The sequence below is a fragment of the Hydractinia symbiolongicarpus genome, chromosome 8 (assembly GCF_029227915.1).
Source record: "Hydractinia symbiolongicarpus strain clone_291-10 chromosome 8, HSymV2.1, whole genome shotgun sequence".
NCBI lineage: Eukaryota > Metazoa > Cnidaria > Hydrozoa > Anthoathecata > Hydractiniidae > Hydractinia > Hydractinia symbiolongicarpus.
Window position 1 is genome coordinate 8566109 of NC_079882.1, and position 23630 is coordinate 8589738.

Sequence of the window (23630 nt, forward strand, 5' to 3'; positions counted from 1 at the left end):
TATAATTAAATTCAGGACCCGGATATCCTGCATAAAACTAAATGTTTTTCTTCTGTATTACATTCTCTGGCTCATAATAGATGAAATAATACTGTGACCGAGTACTTTAATTCTGATTTTAGATTTCAAACAAAAAAACAGTGAAACAATTCATTTTCCTAACTTTCAAATATATTTACCAACACAATTCAGTTTCTGTTTACATGAAGTCGTTATTTTCTTCCAACATGGCGGCCAAACAGATTCCGTTAACCTGCCCTGGCCATACAAGACCGGTGGTTGATTTAGGTTTCTCAGAAGTAACGCAGCATGGGTATTTTTTAATCAGTGCTTGTAAAGGTAGGATTTTGTTTGTTAACTTGATTTCTGGTATTTTTATCAAACAGACCATCTGTTACTATATTTCATTGTGGTTTGTGTCTGTTCAATGTTTTTTCCTTCAAGTCAGTCTGTCTGGCGCTGGCATGACAAAGATAGATAGATAGACGTGCATGTTTTACATGGCTAGCCTCACAAATATCGAGGGATATACCCTGTCTATTATTTCCAGGAGGGTCCATGGATTAGATAGAGAGTCTTAGAGTATTTAATGCACGGCTGTTTCGCTACGGTCAAATCGCGGACAAAATTAAGATGGCTTCCACAATTTTTTTGGAAATTTTGTGTTTTTATCATTTTTTAAGTTATTGAAACTTTTTTTGTGTTGTTTTAATTTTACTGAATTAAAAAGTATTAAAACGTTCTGCTTTTCCCCTTTTTAAATATATAAATATGTTATATATACATGTGTGTTATAAATTTCGAGTTATTTCGTCGAACAAAACACACAAAACTAAAAAAAACATTATTTTTGGCGAAAGTATACCATCTTTCCAACCTTGTGCCAACACCGCGCTACTAGCTACGGACTTGAAAATTGGTATGGGGGGCCTGGAAACATGGTTCTATTGGCCGGTACCGTGCACCGTTCGTCTCGCAAACTATAAACTACTTAAATTTTAAGTTAAAGTCTTCTTTAGGCGCTAAAAAAGAGGAGAAAAAGTTGCCAAAGTGGTGCACAGCAATTTGATGTAGTGTGATCCCTTTTCTGTTTAATTAAATAATTATCTAAACTTCTAAGCAAGTCACAGTGATGGCGTTTAATGTTTTAGTAGGTATGGTTTTTCCCAGCAAAATTACGGCAACCCGGTGTTTACTTTTGACTTGATTGCTCGACCCGGGAATTCTAATCCGAAACCGGGATTTTTTAAAAATGTTGGAATAAGCGAGACAACAGTGTCTTAGCAATTTTGAAGCTAGCTAAAGTTTGGCAGAGCACGAGGTAAGGGAAAAACAGTAAACTACTTTATTTTGTAGGGATTTTAATATTATTTTTTGCTATAATATTACCCTTGGTTTTAAGAAATTGTTTTATAGCTTGTAAAACTTTAAACGTGGCTAATTGTTATCTTTTTTAATCTTTTTTCTTCTGTTTTGTATTTTTCTGTAAAGAGTAGCTATTTTTTGGTCCTACAGTTTTGCATTTTGCATCGTGTTTTGTAGCTAAATCACTTAATACTTCTTTTTTATATTTAGTTAAGACTTTGGTGGGCTCTTTCAAGATAAAAGTGTTGAAATCAAAGATGTTTATGGCTAGCTAGCTAGCTAATCTTGGCTTTATCACAAGATTGGGTGCTATTTTATACAATTTATAAAGAAACACAAAATGATTGCTTTGTATATATTTAATGTATATAATAAATAAACTATTTATGCACAACTTGAGATATTTTCTACTAACATGATAAACTAGAATGTTGAAACTGTCGACTCTGAATGACGTTTTATTAAATGTATGATGTCACATATTTGGCCCGAAAACCCTTAGGACCAAAAGTGACCCTTTGGACAATTTCGGACAGATAAATATTACATCTACATCATCTTTAATGGCCTCAGAATCCAAAGTAATGTTTTTTATTCAGTTAATAAACAAATTTTAAGCATACATTCAGGCTCTAAAGGCCGTTTTTCACATAATTTCTCACATTTGGCCCAAAAATAACCCTTTGGACAATTTCGGACAGACTAATATGTCATCTACATCATCTTTAATGGCCTTAGAATCCAAAGTAATGTTTTTTATTCAGTTAATAAACAAACTTTAAGCATACATTGAGGCTCAAGGCCGTTTTTCACATAGGTCTCACATTTGGCCCAAAAATAACCCTTTGGACAATTTTGGACAGTAATAAAATTAATTAATTCTTATTCCAGATATTTAACCTAACCTGTGGACCATAAAAAACATGTTTCCTTAACTTTATTCTAGAGATATTGTGGAAGACATTCATCTAAATGATAATTTTTAAGTCATTTTTAGACATTTTGGCCTAAATATACCAATTTCGGACAGGTGTCCAAAAATTTTTTTCTTTTAATAATATGGACAATTTATCTGAGATTATTATTCTTTTTACAGAATATAAAAATTTTATTTCGTTCTTGAGATATCTTGTTTTAACTGAGAGGGTAATTCGAATTATTTTTTCGTAACATTTTTGTCCGCTTCAAAACAGCTGTGAATGCTCCTTTCAAGGCCAGACCACGAGGGTGCCGACTCGCAACAAACGCTGCAAAAACCACGGGGCTGTCGAACGACTTCCGACGTTTTAATAAAAAACTTAAAATTTCGAATCAACCTGAAACAACAATTTTTTAAACATTTATTACCATGATGTATATAATTTATTCTTTTAATGTCGAGCAGTGTTAGTGGATGTTAGACTTAATCTCTGGTTATGATGAAGGGTTAGTAAATAAAATAAGAACGCGTATTTTTATATAACATAAATGTCTGTCTTCTGTGTAAAAACAAAGTAGATACTTTACAGAACAGCTACCACACCATTATAACGCATTATTTGCATATGGCACATAATGGCAAGATTAAGGTACCCAATACCAAACATAAACATAACGGTAGACTAATAGTCATATAGCTACTTAACAGTTCATATACTAACAGCTCTGAAAAAACTCTTTTTCATATCATTTATTCGATAAATATACCTGTAGTAAAATCCCACAATTAATAAACTGAGAGTAAAATGACAAAATAGCACCTTCCTTATTTGCGACAAAATTCAAATGAGAACAATGAGCCTTGCGCACATTACATTTCGGGCGGTCAGGGAATTCCATGAGACGCGTGCGATCGCACGCGCACACGCCCACACACGCTATTCAGGCGTGCAATTCATTGCACGCGCTAATTACGCTCTTTACTTGCGTAAAATAAAAAAAATTAACGAAGGAATTATAAAAGTTGATTTTCCACAGCATAGTTAATGTCACCGCTTAAGGCTATGCTTTAAGCATTTAACTATTAAAAACTGTATTCCAAAAACCAATCATTTTACATCGACAGCTTCAACTGTATCATTAAAAACAGTTTATAACCACTTGTGGTTAAATTAAATTTTTTTAAAAACACGTTTTTTTCCCGTGTTTAAATTAAATGTGTTTTTTATAAAAGAACATAACATATATTTATTGCCTTAAACCCCAGAAATATTTGCTAATTAACTATGAAAAGGCAAACCTATAAAGAATTCATTAAAAAAATAACATACTTGTTTTACTTTTAAAAATCTAAAGAACAACTTTAAATCTAAAAACAACTTAAAACTATTCCAAACAAGCCGTCTCCCAAAAGCTAACAAACAAAACTTGAAACCTCAATAAATAAAAAATGACTCCCATTTTTACCATTTTTATAGATAATAGATAACCTACGGAGAAAATATAACCCTGGGAACAAGGTTGGGGATAAATAGCACTACAAACAAAATGGCAGACCATTGCAGTAAGTGCTACGTGTGGCACGTGTCAGCGTCTCTTCGTCCACTGTTTAAATTTAATTATATGTTATTTACCTATTATAAATTACTTCCTACAACGAACAAAGGTGTTTTGTTAATATATTTAGCACTTTTACACCACTTAAAGAACACTCACGGGACTGATAAGAGTGAAATAAACCAGGAAAAAAATCGAAAAAACGCACACACAAATTTTCTAAAATAAATTTACGCGTGCGATGTGTAGCATGTGTGTTGTTTTTTTCGTGGAATTCCCTGGTTTCAGACAGGCCAGGTTTTTCCTGTGGTTACAGACAAAAAACTTAAAATAAACCTGGAAAAACGCCCGCAGACGCCCTAACATATACGGCGCCTTCAGGGAGTCGGCACCCTTGTCACAGACCCAATTAGGGCCCACGATCAACTAGACAACTCCTGGCAACATCCAACAGCCCACAAAGTGTGCCGTCTCCCCAATTTCCCTCACATGGCTTGGATTGTCCCGGGACTATGGTAACATTCCCTCACCCATGTTAAATCAACGTCAAGAGGAATCGAACCCCAGTCTCCTGCACAGAGTACGAGAGCTATAACCTCTAATCTACGGCGCCACAAATATTACATATTTTATTACATATCATATCATATCATATCATATTACAAATATAAAGAAAACAAGAATTTGAGCCTCTAAGGAGTATTAAAACGCACAAGCAGCCGCATCGTAAAAAGTCTGGGTGTACTTGATGCAATAGCTTCCATTGCGTCACAAATCGCATGTTACATCATAATCATAACGTTACCAAAGCGTATAGCTAGCTAGATATTAATAAAATGAGGGTGATTTGTCATTTTTTATCGGGTTAAGCAGTTCAGGATAATGTACAGATATAGAAACAGTTTCCTTGTTGAGAAACAGTCTCCATGTTTAGAAACTTTTTTGTGTAAAAATAGGAAATAGTTTCTGCATATGGAAACCAATTTCAGTTTCCATCTTATATTCCACAAGCTAATAATAATAATAATAATAATAATAATAATAATAATAATAATAACAATATGTACCTTATTCCAGACTGTTAAATTTAGCCAATAATAATTTTTCTGCATAGGTTTAGGAATGCTTAATTGAGCTATATTATATAGCTGAAGCTTTTTTTTAATTTTTAATTTTATATTTTTTTACCCGAGAATGATCTGCTCAGGTAAAATGGAATTAACTAAATCCCCAGAAAAGACCTGGAATGTCCTGGAGCAAATCTTGGAATCTGGCGTATTTTTCCAGGGTCCGTTCACCCTTGTTTAATAAAATGTTTTATATCTTTACCTATTTAATCAGATGTTTATAACCTGACTCAAAACATTTTAAAGCTTACCTAAAAACAATTTGATTTTATATGAGCTTAAAACGTTTTCTATGAATCTTCTCAGTCTTGGCTTCCTTTTCTTTGTTTGCCAAAATAATAATTGAAATTAATTTAAACTAATCGATCTTTAGCTAATACCAAAAGTACTAAATTATAAGTATTAGACCCCTGGAAAAAGAGATAATTGTCAATTACTCTTCTGTTTTTTGGAGTGGAGAAATGAAGGAATGCAACAAAATTCTGAAGACTTTATGTTAACTTTAGGTTTTGCCAAATACATCACAAAACAAACAAACAAACTGAAAAACAAAAAAACTTTACTCTATCAGGTTAGGGTTAAACCTAAAGTAAAATCTCTGTTTTTATCTATATTTAAGTTTTTTTGGCATAACAACATAATATTGTTTTGTAATGTTTACATAATTTGCACAATGTCTGCTTTGTTTATTCTGCACAATTGTATTAGGTTGTTAGTACTACAAATAAACGAAAAACAATGCACAGAAGATTCTGTTCAAAAAAAAGGAAAACTTGACTTGCTCGCACCAATAAACTTAAAACTTTAAATTTTGCATATATAATATATTATGTAATATAACCATATTATAACCCGCACCAATGGAATCAACATATAACCCATGGGTTATATACAGGAAAATACGGTACTAAAGTTAGACTGATAATGGCAGGACAAGGGGTGTTTAATTTAAGCATGTTCATTCACACGTTGTTTAAAAAAGCTGTTGCCTTTACAAACAAAAACTTTCCCATCCTTTTAATTACTGTAACAGTATTTTTTTAAAAAAATTGTTGAAATATTTTTAGATGGAAAACCAATGTTGCGACAAGGAGACACTGGTGATTGGATTGGTACTTTTGAAGGGCACAAGGGTGCTGTATGGGGTGCTACTTTAAATAAAACAGCCTCTCTTGCAGCTACCGCAGCTGCTGATTTTACAGCGTAAGTCTAATTTTCTTTTTATAATTTCCTTTTTACTTTTACTTTCTGCAATATTCACATTAGTGCCATATTTTAGTATTACTGAAATTCCTTGTAGTGGTTACTTTAATCATAATGTGAACAAAAATCGTTATAGATTTTGAAGTAGTATCAAACTGATTTCTTCATTAAACTGCTAGTATCCTTGTTTTTTCCAACTGTGTTTTTATGACATGGGATTTGGCAATAACAGAATGAGTAGACGGTTTCCCAATTTTGTTGTCACAAACTTTTCATTCATCTAAATTGCTAAGGGAAATTTACATGAAGTATACTACTATCAAAAAAATTGCTTTTAAAAACTTATGCAAGTCTGTTGTTTATTATTGTTTAAAACCTTTTTATTATTTATAGAAAGGTTTGGGATGCGATTAAAGGAGAGGAAAGGACATCTTTCTCGCACAAACACATTGTGAAAACTGTGGACTTCTCACAAGTAAGTAGTGTCAAATTTATGAGTACAACAGCCTTTTTACAATCATGGGCATAATTAATGACACAAAGTCATTTATTTATACATGTTGGCATTTGCTTTTGGTAATTGCTGAGTGCTGCCATGAATTAAAAAGGGTGTTGATGGATCAAGCGTCTTTTTTTAGGATGACAAAAAACTTCTTACCGGAAGTAATGAAAAGAAAATGAGAATATTTGATGTTGAGAATACAGATAAAGGTGAGTAGAGTAGTAATGATGTAATCTGTTCCTTCTGCATAGTCATTTGCTCATGTTGTATATTCAGTTCAACACAGACAGTTTTGCTGTTTCTTGTTGTGCACTTATGTAAATAACGTAATTTAATGCCAAACCTTGCACCACCTGATTTTCAGTTTGCACGTTCATTATAGAGCCAGTCATTTTGGAAGGTCTTGGTGGAAACCCTAAAGCTTGCATTTGGTTAAATGATGACAAAAACATTATAAGTGGATGTGATGAGAAAGTCATCAGGTTGCTTTTTTGTTTCTTTTATGCAGGAAGGTGTTAGTTCTTGTTATGTATAGATGTATAGTTGCATATTGACGAGCCTTGGGACAAGTTAAGTTACAAAAAGTCAATATGAATCATCTTTAGAAGCACCTTACATAAAAATTAAAATAATGTTAAGCTATATTATTGTTTCTTGTAGTAAAAACGTTTTTGATAAAAGTATTTTTAAAGTAGAATATCACCGCGGCTCTTGGTCACACTGTCTTTAAACTTTATAATGGGAAAATTCTGCCGTGGTATTTTTACCTAATAAAACTGCAGCTAACGTGGTCATTATTCACTTGAAACGTTTTTGACGTAAATTTTAAGGGCTAGTTTTAGTTAGAATTTGGTTCTGTTGTCGTATTTAATCAAATTAGCAAGTATGGGATGGTTATGCGGAGTTATGAACTATTTATTTTTAAATTTGCTAGGTTGTGGGATGTGCAGACACTGAAAGAAGTGAACAGTATAACTTTAGACAGACCGTTACAAGGAATGCAGCTGTCATCTGATAAAAGTGTTTTGGCTATTGCATGTGGAAAAACGGCGTTGTTTTACGATACACAGAGGTATGTGTTTTTATGATTAATTAAAACTGAGTAAGCTTTTTTCTTCTGTGTTGGGATTCTGTAATCTCTTTGAAATAAGTATTAAACCAGATTTTGAAGTTAAAATTAAATGTTGCGTATAAAAAATATGAAGTTTGTAACTCTTTGTAACTCCAAAGATTTTGATTGGGTAAGCAACCTGTTTGATAAGCTTAATTCAAACCAGTATTTATTGTTAGCTGTTTTGAATGTTATTTTTAGCTTGCAGCAAATACAATCCTGTGAAACTAACACAAATGTTTTCTCCGTATCACTGAGTCCAGATAAGACAACTTTTGTGGCAGGTGGTGAAGACTTTATATTATATAAATACGATTACCAGACTGGAGCTAAGCTAGGTAAGTTGTTCTTGTATTGATTTATTTGTTTAGATGTCGGTAGTAATGTCGAAATTGTCCATTCACGATTCTTATTTTTGTTTATTTTTTAGAATACTATCACGGTCATTTCGGTCCCGTGCATTGTGTTAGATATTCTCCCGATGGGGAGGTGTACGCGTCTGGGTCAGAAGATGGCACGTTACGCTTATGGCAAACCAATGTGGGGAATACTTACGGTCTGTGGAAAGCTAATATAAGCGATGAAGAAGAGCAAACGAAAGGTTTAGATGAGAATCATATAACTGAAGTTGCAGTGGAATCGTGACCGAGTATTGCATAGTTTTTTTTATATAAATTTTTATTTATTATTTTAATTAAAAAAAAAATGATAAAATTGGATGGACTGCGATTTTTGGTGTGTCAGTGTGTTGTGGCAATAAACATAAATATTTGTTAAAAAAGTATTTTTACATATATTTTAGATGATATATGTTGTTATTGCAGTAGCTATCTCTTTATCTTCTCTTCGTCTTGGTGTTGGGATCGCGTTTTCTTTAACGTTTTTGCAAAATTCTAGTTATATTTCAACTGCGAAAGAAAAAGTTTAGATTGAATTTATAATTTTGCAACCATATACATTGTTGTGTTTTTAAACATAGAGCTTGCCAATGTGGAAATTGTATTTATTTTGTCACAAAAAAAGATAGAAAAATTCCAACTATGTGATTTATTTCTAAAATATTATTTATTTTACACTGCTGGTGTGAATCTCTAACGTGCAGCACTGAGACTACTTTGGTGAAGAAAAGGATGCGCACGATTCATCATTAAGACAGTTTGTTATCTATGTATCTGTTTATTTACAAAATAGAAGCATTTGTCTCTTTTTTTCTACTTAGAATTGTTGTTCTTCGGCTGTTTCGTACACCGGGTTTTGGTGGCTAACAGAATTTCCATTTTTTTCGAGATTGCCATTCACTTGCGTCGAATTGTTTTCGTTTGTACTGCCATTACGCGAATTCATTTGGTAAGAGTTGTCGAAACGATTTTTTCGATCTTGAACATGTTCCTGCCATTGCTCGGTAGTTTTCTTCAATATTTTTTGTTGTTGTTTACGCCAGCCTTTGTGTTTGTAGTAAAGCACTTCCAATATCACGATAATAATGCCTGCCCCAATGCCAGCAGCTACCATTATGAATACACCTGCATAAGAGAGAGAACAAAGTGAGGTAGAAGTGAGGCAAGACAACTATTGATGTATACCAAACCTGTCCCCAGGACATTTAATTTTTTTAGTGAGACGGGGAACCTGAAGTCATAAGAAGGAGGGTGCAATTTGAATTAGCATACCTAACATATGTTTTAATCCCAGGGTAGTGGGAGAATTAGAATCGCTGGGACAATTTCCAAAATCTATCCATGTCGACTCTAACTCCTCCATGGTACCGCTCTCATGAAAATGAAGGACTGCCAATGATATTTCATTACTCCAAGGTGAACCTTTTGGCATACCAATACCGTAACCAGAGCGACCAAATAAATCTCCGACAGTCGACACGTCACAGTCTTGAGACGTCTCGTGAAACAAAACCGGACTATCCCATATAAAAGCTTTTAGATCGCTAAAATGTATATTGTGACAGTATATTAACAAGATGGAGTGATTTTAGACCTCAATCTCGTCCCCAGAGCTTCTTTTTCCCTTTCTGATATGCGTGCTGGCGCGCGTCAGCCACATATCAGAAAGAGAAAAAGAAGCCCTGGGAACGAGATTGTTTAGACCTATAAACTTTCTTTAAACCTACAGGTACAAGTGACACATGGATGAGTTTCAACTTACCCAGATTTGACCATGTCGATTCCTTGCTGTTCAGTTTCTACGTTATACTTCTCCATGAACGTATACATGCTTGAAAGTTCGACTTGACGTCTAAAATAAGCGTCAACACTACTGTTGGCGACGGTTGCGTATTTAAAGCCGTCCGACGGATTACGAAGCTAAATAAAAAATATAAAAACACATAATCAAATGTTGTCTACTCAAAAGAATCGCAAAGGTTTCTAAGCTCCAAGAGGCGAATTTAACTTCTTCGCTTAGCATATTATTATTATTATTCCGAATGTTTATACAAGATATGGCTACTTTAGTGTTGGAAACACAGCTATCAATGTGTTCTCTCTCATGGCATGGGTTGACCCGTAGCTGTGGCGAAGACACTTGCTAAACATTCCCGCACTAAGGATCGAATCACGGACCTTGTGACTACATCGAAATTCATAACCACATGGCCACGTTCCACTTATAAACAATTGTCTTGAACTTTATGTATTTCTAAATCAAAGAAACTATTCACGGGACCAAACAAAAATTATTGTTTAGCCTGATTTTATTAATACTTACACTCGGGTCATCAACCCCACTCACAACAGGCTTTGGACGGTCCAGTACTAAAAATGCAGCTAAATTAGCTGTGTAACTTGCGACAATGATCATAGCAAAACCTGCCCATACCATACCAAGAACTCTTGCACTGAAACTTCGTGGAGTGCCTAGAATATTCAACTATTTATTATCGCACAAAAAGTAAACAATCAAAACAATCAATGGCGTGGAAAAATCAAAAAGTGACAAAAAACCTGGTGACGCAACCTCATCCCCAGGGATTTTTGCCGTCAGAGAGAAAAAGCCACAGGAGAATGTTTGCGTGTAAACGATGAGCCATTTGAAAATAGTTTTACAAATGTTAAGACTTGGTTACCTTCCCCAATTCCACTGTTCAATAAAACTCCCCATGAAAACCACATGGCGCTGGATAAATTTAAAGCTGTTTCTTCCTTATTAGACTGTGCCAATCGGTACCGGCCAAATGGACTGAATCGATCCAGTAAATATAAAATTACGGCGACGACATGAACAGATAACAAAACTAGAAGCCAAAGTTCGGTTTTAAAAGGTCGTAGAAAGGAAACCAAGCTGCTTTTGTTTGTGTTTTTCTTCACCAGGATTGTAATTCCTGAAAATAAAAACCATAACATTTTTTCTGTTATGCGTGCTCACGCGCTGAAATTTAACAACAGGAAAGGTCCTCATCAACCATATAAGAATTTACAAAAAAGCATACCTTGATATTTAAAAGGTTTAGAGAACTCGATATACTGAGCACGTTCGTTATTGATGGTTAGTGATGCTACTATCAAATCAGCTTGTCCTTCCACAATTTCTCCAACCATGCCATTCCAACGTTTGATATTGCTCCCATTTACCTAATGAAAATAAAATGAATAAAAAACCAGGTTCTAACCAATCCCATAGGGAAAACATTCCAATATTTTCTTACGCGTTTCAAAGATCCAAAATGTCCATCTTCCACTAAGTGCAAGTCGTAAGTGAAATTTACACGCTTAGCAAGTCTTCTCAGCAGGTCGATGCAAAAACCTAGAAAATTCTTTTTTTTATTACACCATATACTAGCTACAAACTTTTTTCAAAGCTGTGTATGCTGTTAATAAAGAACACTGAAAAAGTGTGTCCTTCATGGAGTTCTACGTTACGAAGTTACCTGTGCAGCAATGCTCACGCCCATAAACTTCTTCAGGAAAATCTCGAGATGGCCCACGACAAGGGACGTGTTTGTGATTTTTATTCGTCTTTTCTAGATCCAAAACTGTACAATTTTTAGATGCAGGCATTTTCTTGACATATATAAATGGTCGACTTTCCACCGTTACGATCTATGATTTGAACATATACAGTATAAATAATAAATAAAACGTATATAATGCTGCTAAGATGATAACTTTTATCTTGAAGGCATAAACCTCCAAGCCATGTGCTTTAAAATTAAACTTTAAGAACTTACTCTTAGATGATTGGATATAAACACACCAGCTGGTACATCCGTTTGGTTACCAGGCCACAAAATATCAGTCAAGTTTACTTCAATGTCGGTACTGTCAACAAGATAGCCAACATTTTGTAGATAATTTGGTAGGCCTTTCTTTGCGACCACGTTCATCAAGTTATATTTCGGGTTCTTCCTGTCTCCATACCAATCAAAACTAACGGATCCTGTCTGACCAGTAATCGTTTCATTTATAAGTGATCTAGAAATTATAAGAAGGTGAACGTTTTAAAATGCCGCTTTTAACTTTTTCTTCTCTTCTCTCGATTTTGAAAATGTTTGTTCTACACTATAATAAAGCTAGTGATTTATGTTATCTGGTTATTTAGACACTCTAAACTTCAGTTTGCAAAAAAAAAACAGAGCACATTATGTTAATTGCGTGACTTACTCGTAGAGCGTTTCTCCGACCTTCCACTGAGCCGATGGTTCATGACATGATGCAGGTGGTTGAGCTGTAAGTTTTTTATCTTTCTGAAGTTTAGCAAGAGTCATGACGATCACGTCAATCGCATCTTGTATGTGGCCTTCTATATCTTTTTCTTGATTTAATGTGACTGCAAGTAAGCCTAACAGAACAAAACAGAAACATATTTATTAGTATTTGAGTTTTTGTGTTACATGCTACAAAAAAGTAAACCAACCAACCTTGAGGTGCTGCTGGCAATGCATTGCCTGTTACTGCTTGCTGATTGGATATCCATATGTAACCTTTTCCTGTAATTCCCAAATCGTGTGAAGATTTGTAAACTGCTGATGCATCTTGGGAACTATGAAAAGAAGGGAAAAGAAGCATTAGAACCCACAAACCGTCAGCCTTCCTTATGGATTTTGTAAGAAAAACCTTCATGCATACGTTTTTCTTTAACGAACTTTTATATTTAAATTGCAAAACTTTGTTACATTTTTAACGATGTTGACGTACGACGATTTTTGCAATTGTCGGTCGAAAAGATAGGAAACGACGAGAAATGGCAGTGAAGGTTCAATTACCGGAAATAATAATGAGTAAGGCGTTGGTGGCTTCTTGAATCTGGTCTAGAACTGGCAAAGTTAAAAGACTCTGCGGGGAAGCGTGACAGAAGAAAACAAATTACTAACATTTTTAATCCAAACTCAATTTTTTCTCAAGATTAACATACAGCCTCATTGCTCGCAACCTCTAATATTCATGTGTGTTTTTTTTGTATGAAAAAAACCTAGGGCGAGTAACACGTGATAAGCATTATTAAATGTTGTATATATATAAAAAAAACTTTTTCTTTTTTTAAACACTGCCAGATAAATGTTATGTTCTGTTAAGAAAAACAAAATGTTGAGCCAAATAATCCAAATTTATTGAAGTGCTATATAAAAACTATTTACAAACTTGTTAAGCAGACTCAAAACGAGCGAATCCGATCAATAAAAACTCCAAACAAGAGTAAAGTTTCGTGATGAGCTATGAAATGCCCAAATTTGAACTTTTTATCCAATGTTACTAGGTGTTTAAGCAACTTCAGATAGAAAAGATGTTCAGATGGCGCATAGTGCAGTGGTGGGCGTAGAGAATGACGCGTTTGTTGTTTTACTGAATTATTTTGGTAGATTACTCGATGATGCAGATTCCACGAATTTCACCTTTTCCAAACTTATCGTTTTTGAAATGAAAGAAATATGAACGACGTATATTTTCAGATATCACACTCAAACGAATTGAATATAAAATAATTTAACTTAATCTAGCTTAAAAGTGGTCTCTAACTTGAAATAAACAATAAATAAACCAACAAATGTTTTTTGTAAATGAGTTATGGTTTTGTATTTACATTAAAATCTGACTTTACAACAGGGCATCTGTAATCTGTAATATACCGTTTTACTTAATTATCCCCGCTTTTCTAATTTAACAGCCTTTCTAGTAATCACACTTTTACTCCAGACAGATTGGGTTCTAAATATAAGCTCTTTATAACTCTGAAATTTGTTATAAACTTGATATAAAGTTTTTCTCCGTTAAAAGTAATACTAAATCAACTGAATGATTAATACCGCCTTCCTGATATTCCCCCCTCTATAGTAAATCCGCCTTTATTCCATAGATTGAAACCAAACCTCGCCGCGGGAAAAAGTAGAGTAGATACAGTTTATATAAAAATAAATTTACATTAGAGTGCATGTATACAACAAAAGATAATAAAAGTTTTTAAAATAATCTTTATATAAAAAATATTTCGTGCGATTGAAGTGGCGGTGTTGGTGGATATCTCAAGTATCGACACTTTCCTGGTCTGTGATGGTAATTCCATTTTGTATGGTCTGCAATCTGTTTGAAATTCGGACAACTATTTGTATTAATTGGAGATGATGAACGAATAGGAAGAGTGAAAGTCGGTGCCACCTTCTCTACTTTTTTAGGTTTTCTATATCTCAATGAACTTGGAGGTTTTCCTGGTATCTCTTTCGTCAAAAAATCTTTTACTCGTTCGCACAAAATGTTTCTTTTGTATTCTTCTGTTCGGTAAAATGTGTAGCATTGCAAAGTATCGTTTACAGTTCCCGCTCGTTTTTTTTCTGTTTGTTGAGCATCGTTAACTGTAAAAAGTTTGTTTTTGTTTTTCAAAGGTGGCAAGATGTATTTTGACTGTTCACTTATCTTTTTTCTCCCCATACCAGAAGTATATGTATTGGCTCTTCTACGACGCGTGTCTTTCCGTGAAGTTTCACTAGCACTTGAATTCTCCCAGTTATCTTCTCCCAGCATAATTTCTTTCATGTTTTTTTTATTCAGATGGGTGACGGTTTTAAGACAAATGATGTAAATAGAACTTAAATGTTTATTTTTCAAGATATAATGGTTTGTTCCTAATAACTTGTTCCTAATAGTTAACGTGAAAAACGTGAATCAAATCCAAGTGGAACACATTCTTTATCAATATTTTTCCACTCTTAGCATTCATGTACAACTTCAATCTTTATCATTTTTGCGCGAAGTACTACCCTATTATTAATAAAGCCCGCGTTTCACTGAGTATAATCAGAAAGAACTGAAATAAAATGATAAAAGTTCAAATAGAAGATCCCATTTTTCCTAAAAAACTAAAAAAGCATTTCTATCACAAAGTTCAAAATTCAAAATGTAACAAATTCGTAGATTTTCTGCGGAAAAATTGCTTTATGCAATAATAATTTTTATTAAGTAAAACAGGCCTAAATGGTTCAAGTGGCTCGTGTGTCTGTGCCACGAATATTTTCATGACTCAAATTCTCCTCTCTCCACCGTAGGGTGGAGATGTATTTTTAGCACAAGTGTCTTATTTTTTTAAGAGTGTTGTTGTATTATGTTGCATTGGTTTGCATTTGGTTTATTTATTGATTATCTGTTATTTGGTGGCTAGAAAAGGACAGATATAAACGAAATGACGATACACCGGAATGACGTCATTTTTAATTCGCTATGACGTCATTGTTTTTATTTTTGCTTCTTTGAATGCAGTATTTCTTATGTGCAAAGTTTAATGACATGAGAATCAATATTTATTGAAACACAAATCTATATATCGTCGCTACAAGAAGAGTCTCTCTATCGTGCATAGATAGATAGTTAGATAGATTTTCGCATTACCATTAGTGCGCCAATAGTGTCCAATAAAAAGACAGGAGCAAGTAAAAGGCATTGAGCCTTATAATCAAGCCCCTATTTTTTAAGTATTATGCCAATAATTGTTATTGAAGATTCACTACGAAATATAAAATATATATTTATATAAATAAGTCGTTCTCATTTATTAGTATTTCCGCACATTCTCATATATATGACGTCGTTTTTGATTCTAGTGATATCATAAAATTACTATTTGATGTTAAATCAATTATTTTAAATCTGGTGCACAAGTGTCATATTCAAGATCATAAAAGATAAGAAAAATTAGGCTATAAAAGGGTCCATTTCTAATATCTATTGACGCTACCAATGTTTACCTGGAATCTATTTGTGGATGTGTTTTGAATTAGGTAACGCCAGACGTCAAAAAATAAAATTTGCATAAAAGGATAAGTTAACTCATTTTCAAAGATTATAGACATTATATTTTCTGGTTTTAAGCGTAAAACTTGTTAATTGTGAATTAACTTTATTATGCGGACCCCAACACCGTTCTAACTATTGTGTTTCGCAGTTCTTAACGTCAGTCCAGACTCATGAAAATGTTATTACAGAATCACTTTGACATTTTAACTTTTATTTTTTTGATAAAGTCATTTTGCCACTGTTTCTAGTAAATTTAAATCTGATATTTTTCAAGTATGCGCTTACAAATAACGAAAACGTACGTCCAACAGTAAATTCTTTCTTGAAAATAAGATTTCAGTGAGTGAAATTGTTTTCAAAACATGAGAAGTAGTCTAAGTATCAATGAATAACATAAAATGATGTTTTTTATTCAAACTCGTCATAAAAACATAGCGATTCAGGATAAACGATGATATATTTTAAAAAAGTACCAACATACTGCACAACTGTACTAAATTTCAAGACTTAAACAGAAAGAGTTCAAGAGATACGACCTGCAGAGGTTTTTTCCCCTTTTCCACTGGTCCTAAACAGTACTAAAATGTCTTCTTTCAATAGGATTACGATGGTGCAAATATTTGAGACCTGGAAACGAAGTTTGAAAAGATGCTAAAGCGCTATCATCACAATTGATATTATATTTATAGATTACTTTTAATTTTGTATTTTATATTTACTTATCGCTATCATACTTCCATCAGCATTATTGAATAGCTGCTGTAGATAAAAGAGGTGTAACAGCTGAAAGAACAGTTGTTAAAGCAAACGACTGGAACCTAGTCTTGCATGTTGGTTAGTGTACTGCAGGCACGAAAATGTGTTTTCACGGTTTTTATATCCCCTCTCCCCCTCTTTTTGACTGCTTTATTAACACACTTGGGAAAACCCTATTTTAGCAGTTACTTGGCAACAGCAGCTCCTCTTTGCACCAGTCGTTTTAAGTTAGAATAATCAGAATAGTCACTTCATTGATCAACCTCATTCCCAGGGGCTCTTTTCTTTTTGACATTGAGCGCAGCGGGCTATTTAACGATAACGGCTCTAGCAACAGGAAACAAACCCTGGTAATGAGAACCTTCATTGATTGTACCTTCAGTCAAATGATTTAAAATCATGTTCTATGTAATAAAAAAATAAAGTATCTTTGTTCAAGCAATTTTGCTATCTATAGCTTATTTACACGTTCCGTGTAATTTAGGCTTTAGTTTAGGTCGCGATAGGCTACTTTTGTGCAGTAACTGTGATTACAAATTTCGCGCATGTGTATACTACGTACTAATTTTTTAAGGGTAGGGTCAAAAATCGTGCGGAATTGAATGCCTTTGAATCCCGCTATGATTTTGCATCTGCAAAATGTTTACCGCCTTTAGGTTTTGTAATTAAAATTAGTCATGATAAAAAAAATTTTAATTAAATATATCATTGAATGTATATAAAGTACGCCAGATGTCATTTAGGAAAAAAACATGACTACATGCCCATCTTCACTATCTGAACATCCTAAAAAAGTTCCATGGAGTAAAGAATTCAAGTATCTCTTCATTAACTTTTGTTTTCTTCGCATTAAAACTTAAAACCAAGGTTCAAAATAATTATACGGCAACAGGCGTTATATAACTTCGATCCCGGGCTTTTTGTCTCTTTTTCTCGCCGAGAAAAAAACCTGGAATCGAGGTTTAGCGTTAGAAACATTAAAAACGCCAGTTTTTTAGTTCCGAAGCGATGTGTGTAAAACTGATTCTAATTTCGGGATAAAAAAAACCCCTATGGCTAAAGGTATAAGACAAAAAGAGCACTGAAAACAAAGTGCTTGAAAAACAAAATGATTTTCTTAGAAGTTGATGAACTTTTCTTCACAAATATATTTAAGATCATTCTACAAATAATGTGTCGTTTCTATAAAAATTACAAAATAAAAGATATGATACAGAAATTTGATATTTTCGCACAGTTCATGAAAAAATACTCGACGCGATACTTCCCCGACGCCCCCGAATGTTTGCAAGTATAATCCGACACACTTCCTGATCGTTCCAGGACTCATCTTCTGTTTGTGTTGACTTGTGGTGCGTTTTGCGATGGAACGAAGGTCTCCTTTGCTTTAGAAATATTTTTATGTCATCTTCCAAAACAGCGCATCTTCTACCGCGAGCATTAGCATGAGCCTGGTGCATCTGTTCTCTGTACGTATCAATCGCCTTTGAGGAAAAATTCATTTTCACGTCGACTTCATCTCCGTAAGGTACCATCGTGGTTTTACGTGTAAGTATTTTGATTATAAATATTTGTTTATTTTCTTATTTATTTTTATTTTCCTTCTTCTCTATATCTATCCTTTTTCTTAGTCGGTTCAGTGATCTCACGCAAAATTTAGATTTTTTCGTTCGATTTTTTAAATGTTAACGATGGTAGTCAAAGCACAACTAAACTCAACAAAGCGTTTTCTAGGCGTTTTATTGAAAAACCCAGGTGAAGATAATAAAATGGAAGCCGAGACCGTGTGCTCCATCATGGATCATATTCAATTATCATGCATATATTATCCATTTCTTGACGTCATTAATTATTAACTTAGATACCAGGCCATTTAGAGAACTCAATGTAAATCGATAGCTAGGGAGACCTCGATACCAGGTTCAGAGATTTTTCTTTAAAATTACTAAGATCCACCTGCGTACATTTAAATTTTTAGTTTGAATAATTGAACTAGTTTAACAAAAGTAAAGGGTTTTCGCAATTTTATGTTTTTTATGCTACTTTTGTAAATATAGTTATTGTTTAGAAAGCAATTGTAAAGAATTACTATGAAAAGTAAAATACGTCGGAGTTATTTGTTCGCGTTTAAATTGAATTTCTTAGGCGCAGTTTCTCGCAGCAAGTGGCATTGCCAAAGTTTACCCCCGCGCATAGCGCACGTTTAGCAATGTGCTATACATAGTCCAACTGTGTGCGGAAAGGAAGTAGACATATATTGTAGCAATATGCGCATGTGCATATTCAGTATTTGTCTTAAATGTGGACAAAGTAAAATACAATGGCGGTTAAGTCCACACGTAGTAAAACATCTTGGTATATGTTACAGTTTTTTTTCCGAACGGCCACATTCTAGCGTTTAATTTTGTCAAATTTTATTTAAGCTGGTTGACTTTTTCAATGACATGACCCGTCAATATCTTGTTTGTTTTTTGTTTGTTTTGTAAGAACGCAAAATCATTTATTATGGCAATTCACAATTCATCTCTGTTGTATAGATAATTTGATGAAAAGCAAAAAGGAGTAAACAACAGCGCGGCCTAAAAGAGCGCCAGTTTTACACAAAATGGCGAACAAATTGACCATCGGTTTAAGGCTAGGTTTCTGGAAGAAACACACGTGCAAAGACAACCAAAAATTCGTGCTAAAACAAACACACAAGCGAAAACGAATTAAATCTACCTGCAGGCAAGCAATATAACTTTGGATTGTGTCTCGTTCAACGGTTCTAAGTAAGATGAAAGATTTGTGGTACCTGCAGGAAACATGATAGATTTTTCGATCTAAAGAAGAAATTAGAAACAGCAAAATAAATAAATGGTTTAGGAAAACCGCTTTAAAGAAAAATCAAGGACTTTAAAATGCGTTATAATAATCTCAGGTCACAAAATTGTCCCCCGGTGAATTCCTCCTCGCCCTTAGAAAATGCACCCCTCCGTAACTTCAGATTGCCCCCTACCCCCAGAAAACAAATAGCTTCCTGGAGAATTTCTCTTAAAAGATTGGAGATTTCTCATTAATTTCTATTTTTTTTGTACATTTCCTATAAATATAAATTAGGATATTGCGTAATATGCATGTTTTTTCTTTAAAAAAAATACACTTTATAGGAATATTCAGGTTATAAACAACAGAACAATAGTTCTATTGTTTAGAACAATAGATTAAAAAAGAATAATAACTAGCCTGGTTTAAATTTTAGTATTGTTATCTTCTTAAAGAGTGTGCATGCATATAGGAGACGTGTAAAAACTTTGATAAAAAAAATGCCTACACATATCCAGGATAAATTTTTAAGGACGGACAAAGAAAGATTACGGCAATTCATACAGCGAACTAGCAGATACTTTAAAAGTCATTTCCATCATTAATGTTTAAATGCTATAAAACATATACAAAGGATGGCGATGCAACAACGGATCAAGAAGATGACGAATTTTGAAATCTTTAACTGATTTTTGCGGTCACATTTGTACGAGCGAATGTAGTCAAAAGCTAAGACGAGCTATTCATACTTAGAAAGTTCAAACGCAACGAACCTCGTCAATCACTCATTTTAAGCAGCGATGTTTTGAATATAATAAACAATAATGTTGAGGAATGGCACCGAAGTTTCCAAAAAAAGTTCCCTGGAAAATTGTGGTTGTGATGACAAAAGTAAAGGCTATTTACGTGTTTTTAATACTTTAGAATGATCATCTTTGTAGATGATTACCTTATTGTCGCATCGCAGAATACATACACACTATTGATGATAAATTAACTTTATGAGGTACTAGCCGTTAGACCGTGAAAAAAAATCACAGGAATTAGTCCATCGCTAATCGGAGCTACCATCTTTACCTCACAAACGAAACGTCGGGTATTTTAATTTCGTCTATATACTTTCATATTTCAACATTTTTTTAAGACATGTGTTGTTAAGTCAATTTGTTTCTTTTATTGCGATCAAAAGTTAGTTCTCAGATTTATCGTTTAGTATAAATCTTTGTGGTTTAATAAAAGAACACGTACATCTATATCCTCAAAGCAATTTTCAAAAGTGTTGAAATTTGGTAAAAATGACTGTGCTAAAGTCGGCAACAAGTAGCACATTCATATAACCCAATAACCTAAAATCTTAAGCCCGCCCAGAATAGTGACAAGTGAATTTTGACAAATATTCAAAATGCGTAAATCTAACTGTAGAAAAAGCCTATATAACTTGTCGAAACATATAACAATACGACATATATTTGACCAATATTGTAGTTAGAAAATAGTGTGTCATTTGATTGGTTCACGGAAGGGAAGCAGTTCTCCAGGGGGAAATTTACTAAGTACCTTCAACTCCTTTCAAATTTCGCAACCAATGTACTAAGCCTGTGTGACACAACGGGTATTATTATTATTGATAGAAATTATGAATGCCTTTTAATAAAAAGTAAATATAAAAAAAACAGGGAAAGTAGAATTCGTTTCCATGACAACGACTGTATAATCAGACATGGTAACAGACAGAGCAAGCGAGTATTATTTATCCGTACCTCGGAAGAACCGCGGTTAACGTTTTGGAAAATAACATAAAAACCATGTTTAACCACTTACAACAATGCTGTATTTATAAGCCCAAGATGTAAATTTGATGTATGTGATCCGACCATCATAATCGTTACTGGTAACCAGGTTGACCTTGTTCCATTTTAAATGACGAATCAAATCGGCCCATACTCTCGCTTGATCGGAGTACGGTGGTACAGTACGGAGCAGAGTGGGATGTAATGTCTATGTAAAGAATAAAAAACAAAATGATTCTAATGAAGAAACTTTAAGTAAAGTTTTTTATATTCTTTTGAGGGCGACATTTTATCAGTAACGCGAGGCTCAGATCATTCAAAAAGCGAAGCAATTGCTAAACAACAACTCAGCTTGAAGGGAGTGAATATGAAACAGAAAAGTTGAACAATTGGAGATATAAAACAGCACTAGTTTCCAGGGCTATCTACAATCCCAGACAATATAGGTGGTAAAATGTGAAAAATCAGTGTACTCCCTCCCCCCCTCCCAATACCAAGGTTGATTTACGCCTTGTTCTGTGCCCTCACACGTAGAGACAATACTGATACAGGGGAGGGGAGGAAAAGGAACACTATTTTCAAAGAATTGCCGCTTATTTTGTTTGGGATTCTAATTCTAAAAGTTATGTAGGTGTTCAATGACGTCATTAATAAAGCTACAGTTTGACTCGATTGGTGCACCAGCTTAATTGAGCAAGAAAAACACATAAATTTGATTTTAAGAGTCAACAAGCAACAAGTATGCAACAGAACAAAAGTCTGTAAAAAAAAAAACACTAGCAAAAATAAATTGGTTTATAGTACTCTTCCAAATATCAGATTTTCAATATTTTCATCGAGTACTTTTTAATGTTTTAAATATAATATTTTTAATTATTTTAAGCATTACCTTATCTGACAACTCTGATTGTCTCGCCTGCACTGCAATCGTTGGTATGTTATAAAACGCGCATGCGTACGAGACAATATCTGGAGAGCTACTTGAGTTGTAAGCATTTGTTGTAACAACTGCGTACACTTTATTACGGATCAAATGTTCGCATATATCTGTAGTAGCTTGAACTGGATTGGACGAAAGATTATACCATGATGCATTTATTTTGCTGGAGCCCAACAATATCGCATGATGCATGTTGTAATATTGCACACGCTCCTTTATAATGTTCTGCAAATTATTATCATTCACCAGGAAACCAATCTGATAGACCGTCTCAGCAGTGACAACATAAGCCAAAATCGCCAAGAAAAAAATACGTAACAGTTTCATATTTTCCTTTTTTTTAACTATCAACTTCTTCTGAAATCACAAAAAAATATTAAGTTAGCTATTTTTACCCAAGTGAAATGAAGGAGACTAGGTCGAGATGGGCTTGTTTTGTAACCAATGAACGATTTGATAGCAAAGTAAAAAATAGTCAAATGTTAGAAAATTCTGATTTTAACTTCACCTAACTTTACTAAAACTTTCAGTAGATGGTTATACCATATATCTCGAGAACACTTTTAAGCTTTAATGGAACAAGAAACAAATAAAATACTAAACCTTACTGCTCGAAGACCATGACTAGTTCAGCAGATCATTCACGTAACACTCAATCACACACACAAACTCAAGACATGGCAATTGTCTCTTCCATACAACACAAAAGTTCGTCCGGCCACTTTAACACACCAACAATTATCACACAAAATATATTCTCTGATTATAACTATTAGCTTTCTACGATTATATTATACATTTTAGTAACATTAATTTTGCTTATAATAACATATACGAAGCAAAAAGTAAATCAATTATGGAATATCCTTCTAATTTTTATTTTTTTTGCGATCTTCTCTGATCAGCAAAAACAAATTTTTCAGTCATATTTTTATACATTCTTCAATACCGATAGGAAAGCGATGAATAACTTTTATAAAATATGGATGTGATACTTCTAAATTATTTAAAAACTTGTACATCTGCGTGCGAAAGAATAACAAAAAAAGCAAGGTGCAATAACTTAGTTCCCAGTCCACTAGCAGCCCGACGATTTTCATTAAAAAAGAAATGAAACGGGATTCCAATAATTAACATCTTAATAAAAAATAAAGGATTCTAATTTTTATGAACGTTTTTTTCACGTCCTTGTCTTGTTAAAAGAAAACCTAAAAGATAAAGAAAGAACCTGAATATAAGCTTGTGTACTTTTTTAGAACTTTACAAGAATATGTAGAGCTTTTCAACTGTTATTATACTGTGATTGGATCATGGGGAGCTTCAGT

The 23630-nt window shown here is 33.7% G+C and overlaps 2 protein-coding genes across 3 annotated transcripts; one reads left to right on the forward strand and one right to left on the reverse strand.

Annotated features, from left to right (window-relative positions):
* Positions 1 to 73: 73 nt before the first annotated feature.
* Positions 74 to 8821, forward strand: LOC130655999 (serine-threonine kinase receptor-associated protein-like). The gene is made up of 8 exons (XM_057458833.1): positions 74 to 339; positions 6035 to 6170; positions 6564 to 6645; positions 6809 to 6881; positions 7055 to 7154; positions 7607 to 7744; positions 7985 to 8121; positions 8214 to 8821. Exons 1-8 carry the CDS (start codon positions 204 to 206, stop codon positions 8426 to 8428), a joined length of 1017 nt encoding a protein of 338 aa, XP_057314816.1. The 5' UTR covers positions 74 to 203; the 3' UTR covers positions 8429 to 8821.
* Positions 8816 to 23080, reverse strand: LOC130655997 (glutamate receptor ionotropic, NMDA 1-like). Of its 2 annotated transcripts, none has more exons than XM_057458831.1 (15): positions 22914 to 23080; positions 22255 to 22662; positions 21397 to 21573; positions 19492 to 19592; positions 12654 to 12775; positions 12397 to 12574; positions 11964 to 12207; positions 11664 to 11835; positions 11442 to 11539; positions 11226 to 11367; positions 10863 to 11117; positions 10505 to 10653; positions 9944 to 10101; positions 9454 to 9725; positions 8816 to 9306 (listed from the first exon to the last, which is right to left on the reverse strand). In XM_057458831.1, exons 2-15 carry the CDS (start codon positions 22630 to 22632, stop codon positions 8999 to 9001), a joined length of 2754 nt encoding a protein of 917 aa, XP_057314814.1. In that variant the 5' UTR covers positions 22633 to 22662; positions 22914 to 23080; the 3' UTR covers positions 8816 to 8998. The 2 variants fall into 2 exon arrangements, with proteins under 2 accessions (XP_057314814.1, XP_057314813.1); XM_057458830.1 differs by having other exon boundaries at positions 22909 to 23080.
* Between the last annotated feature and the right edge of the window lie 550 nt (positions 23081 to 23630).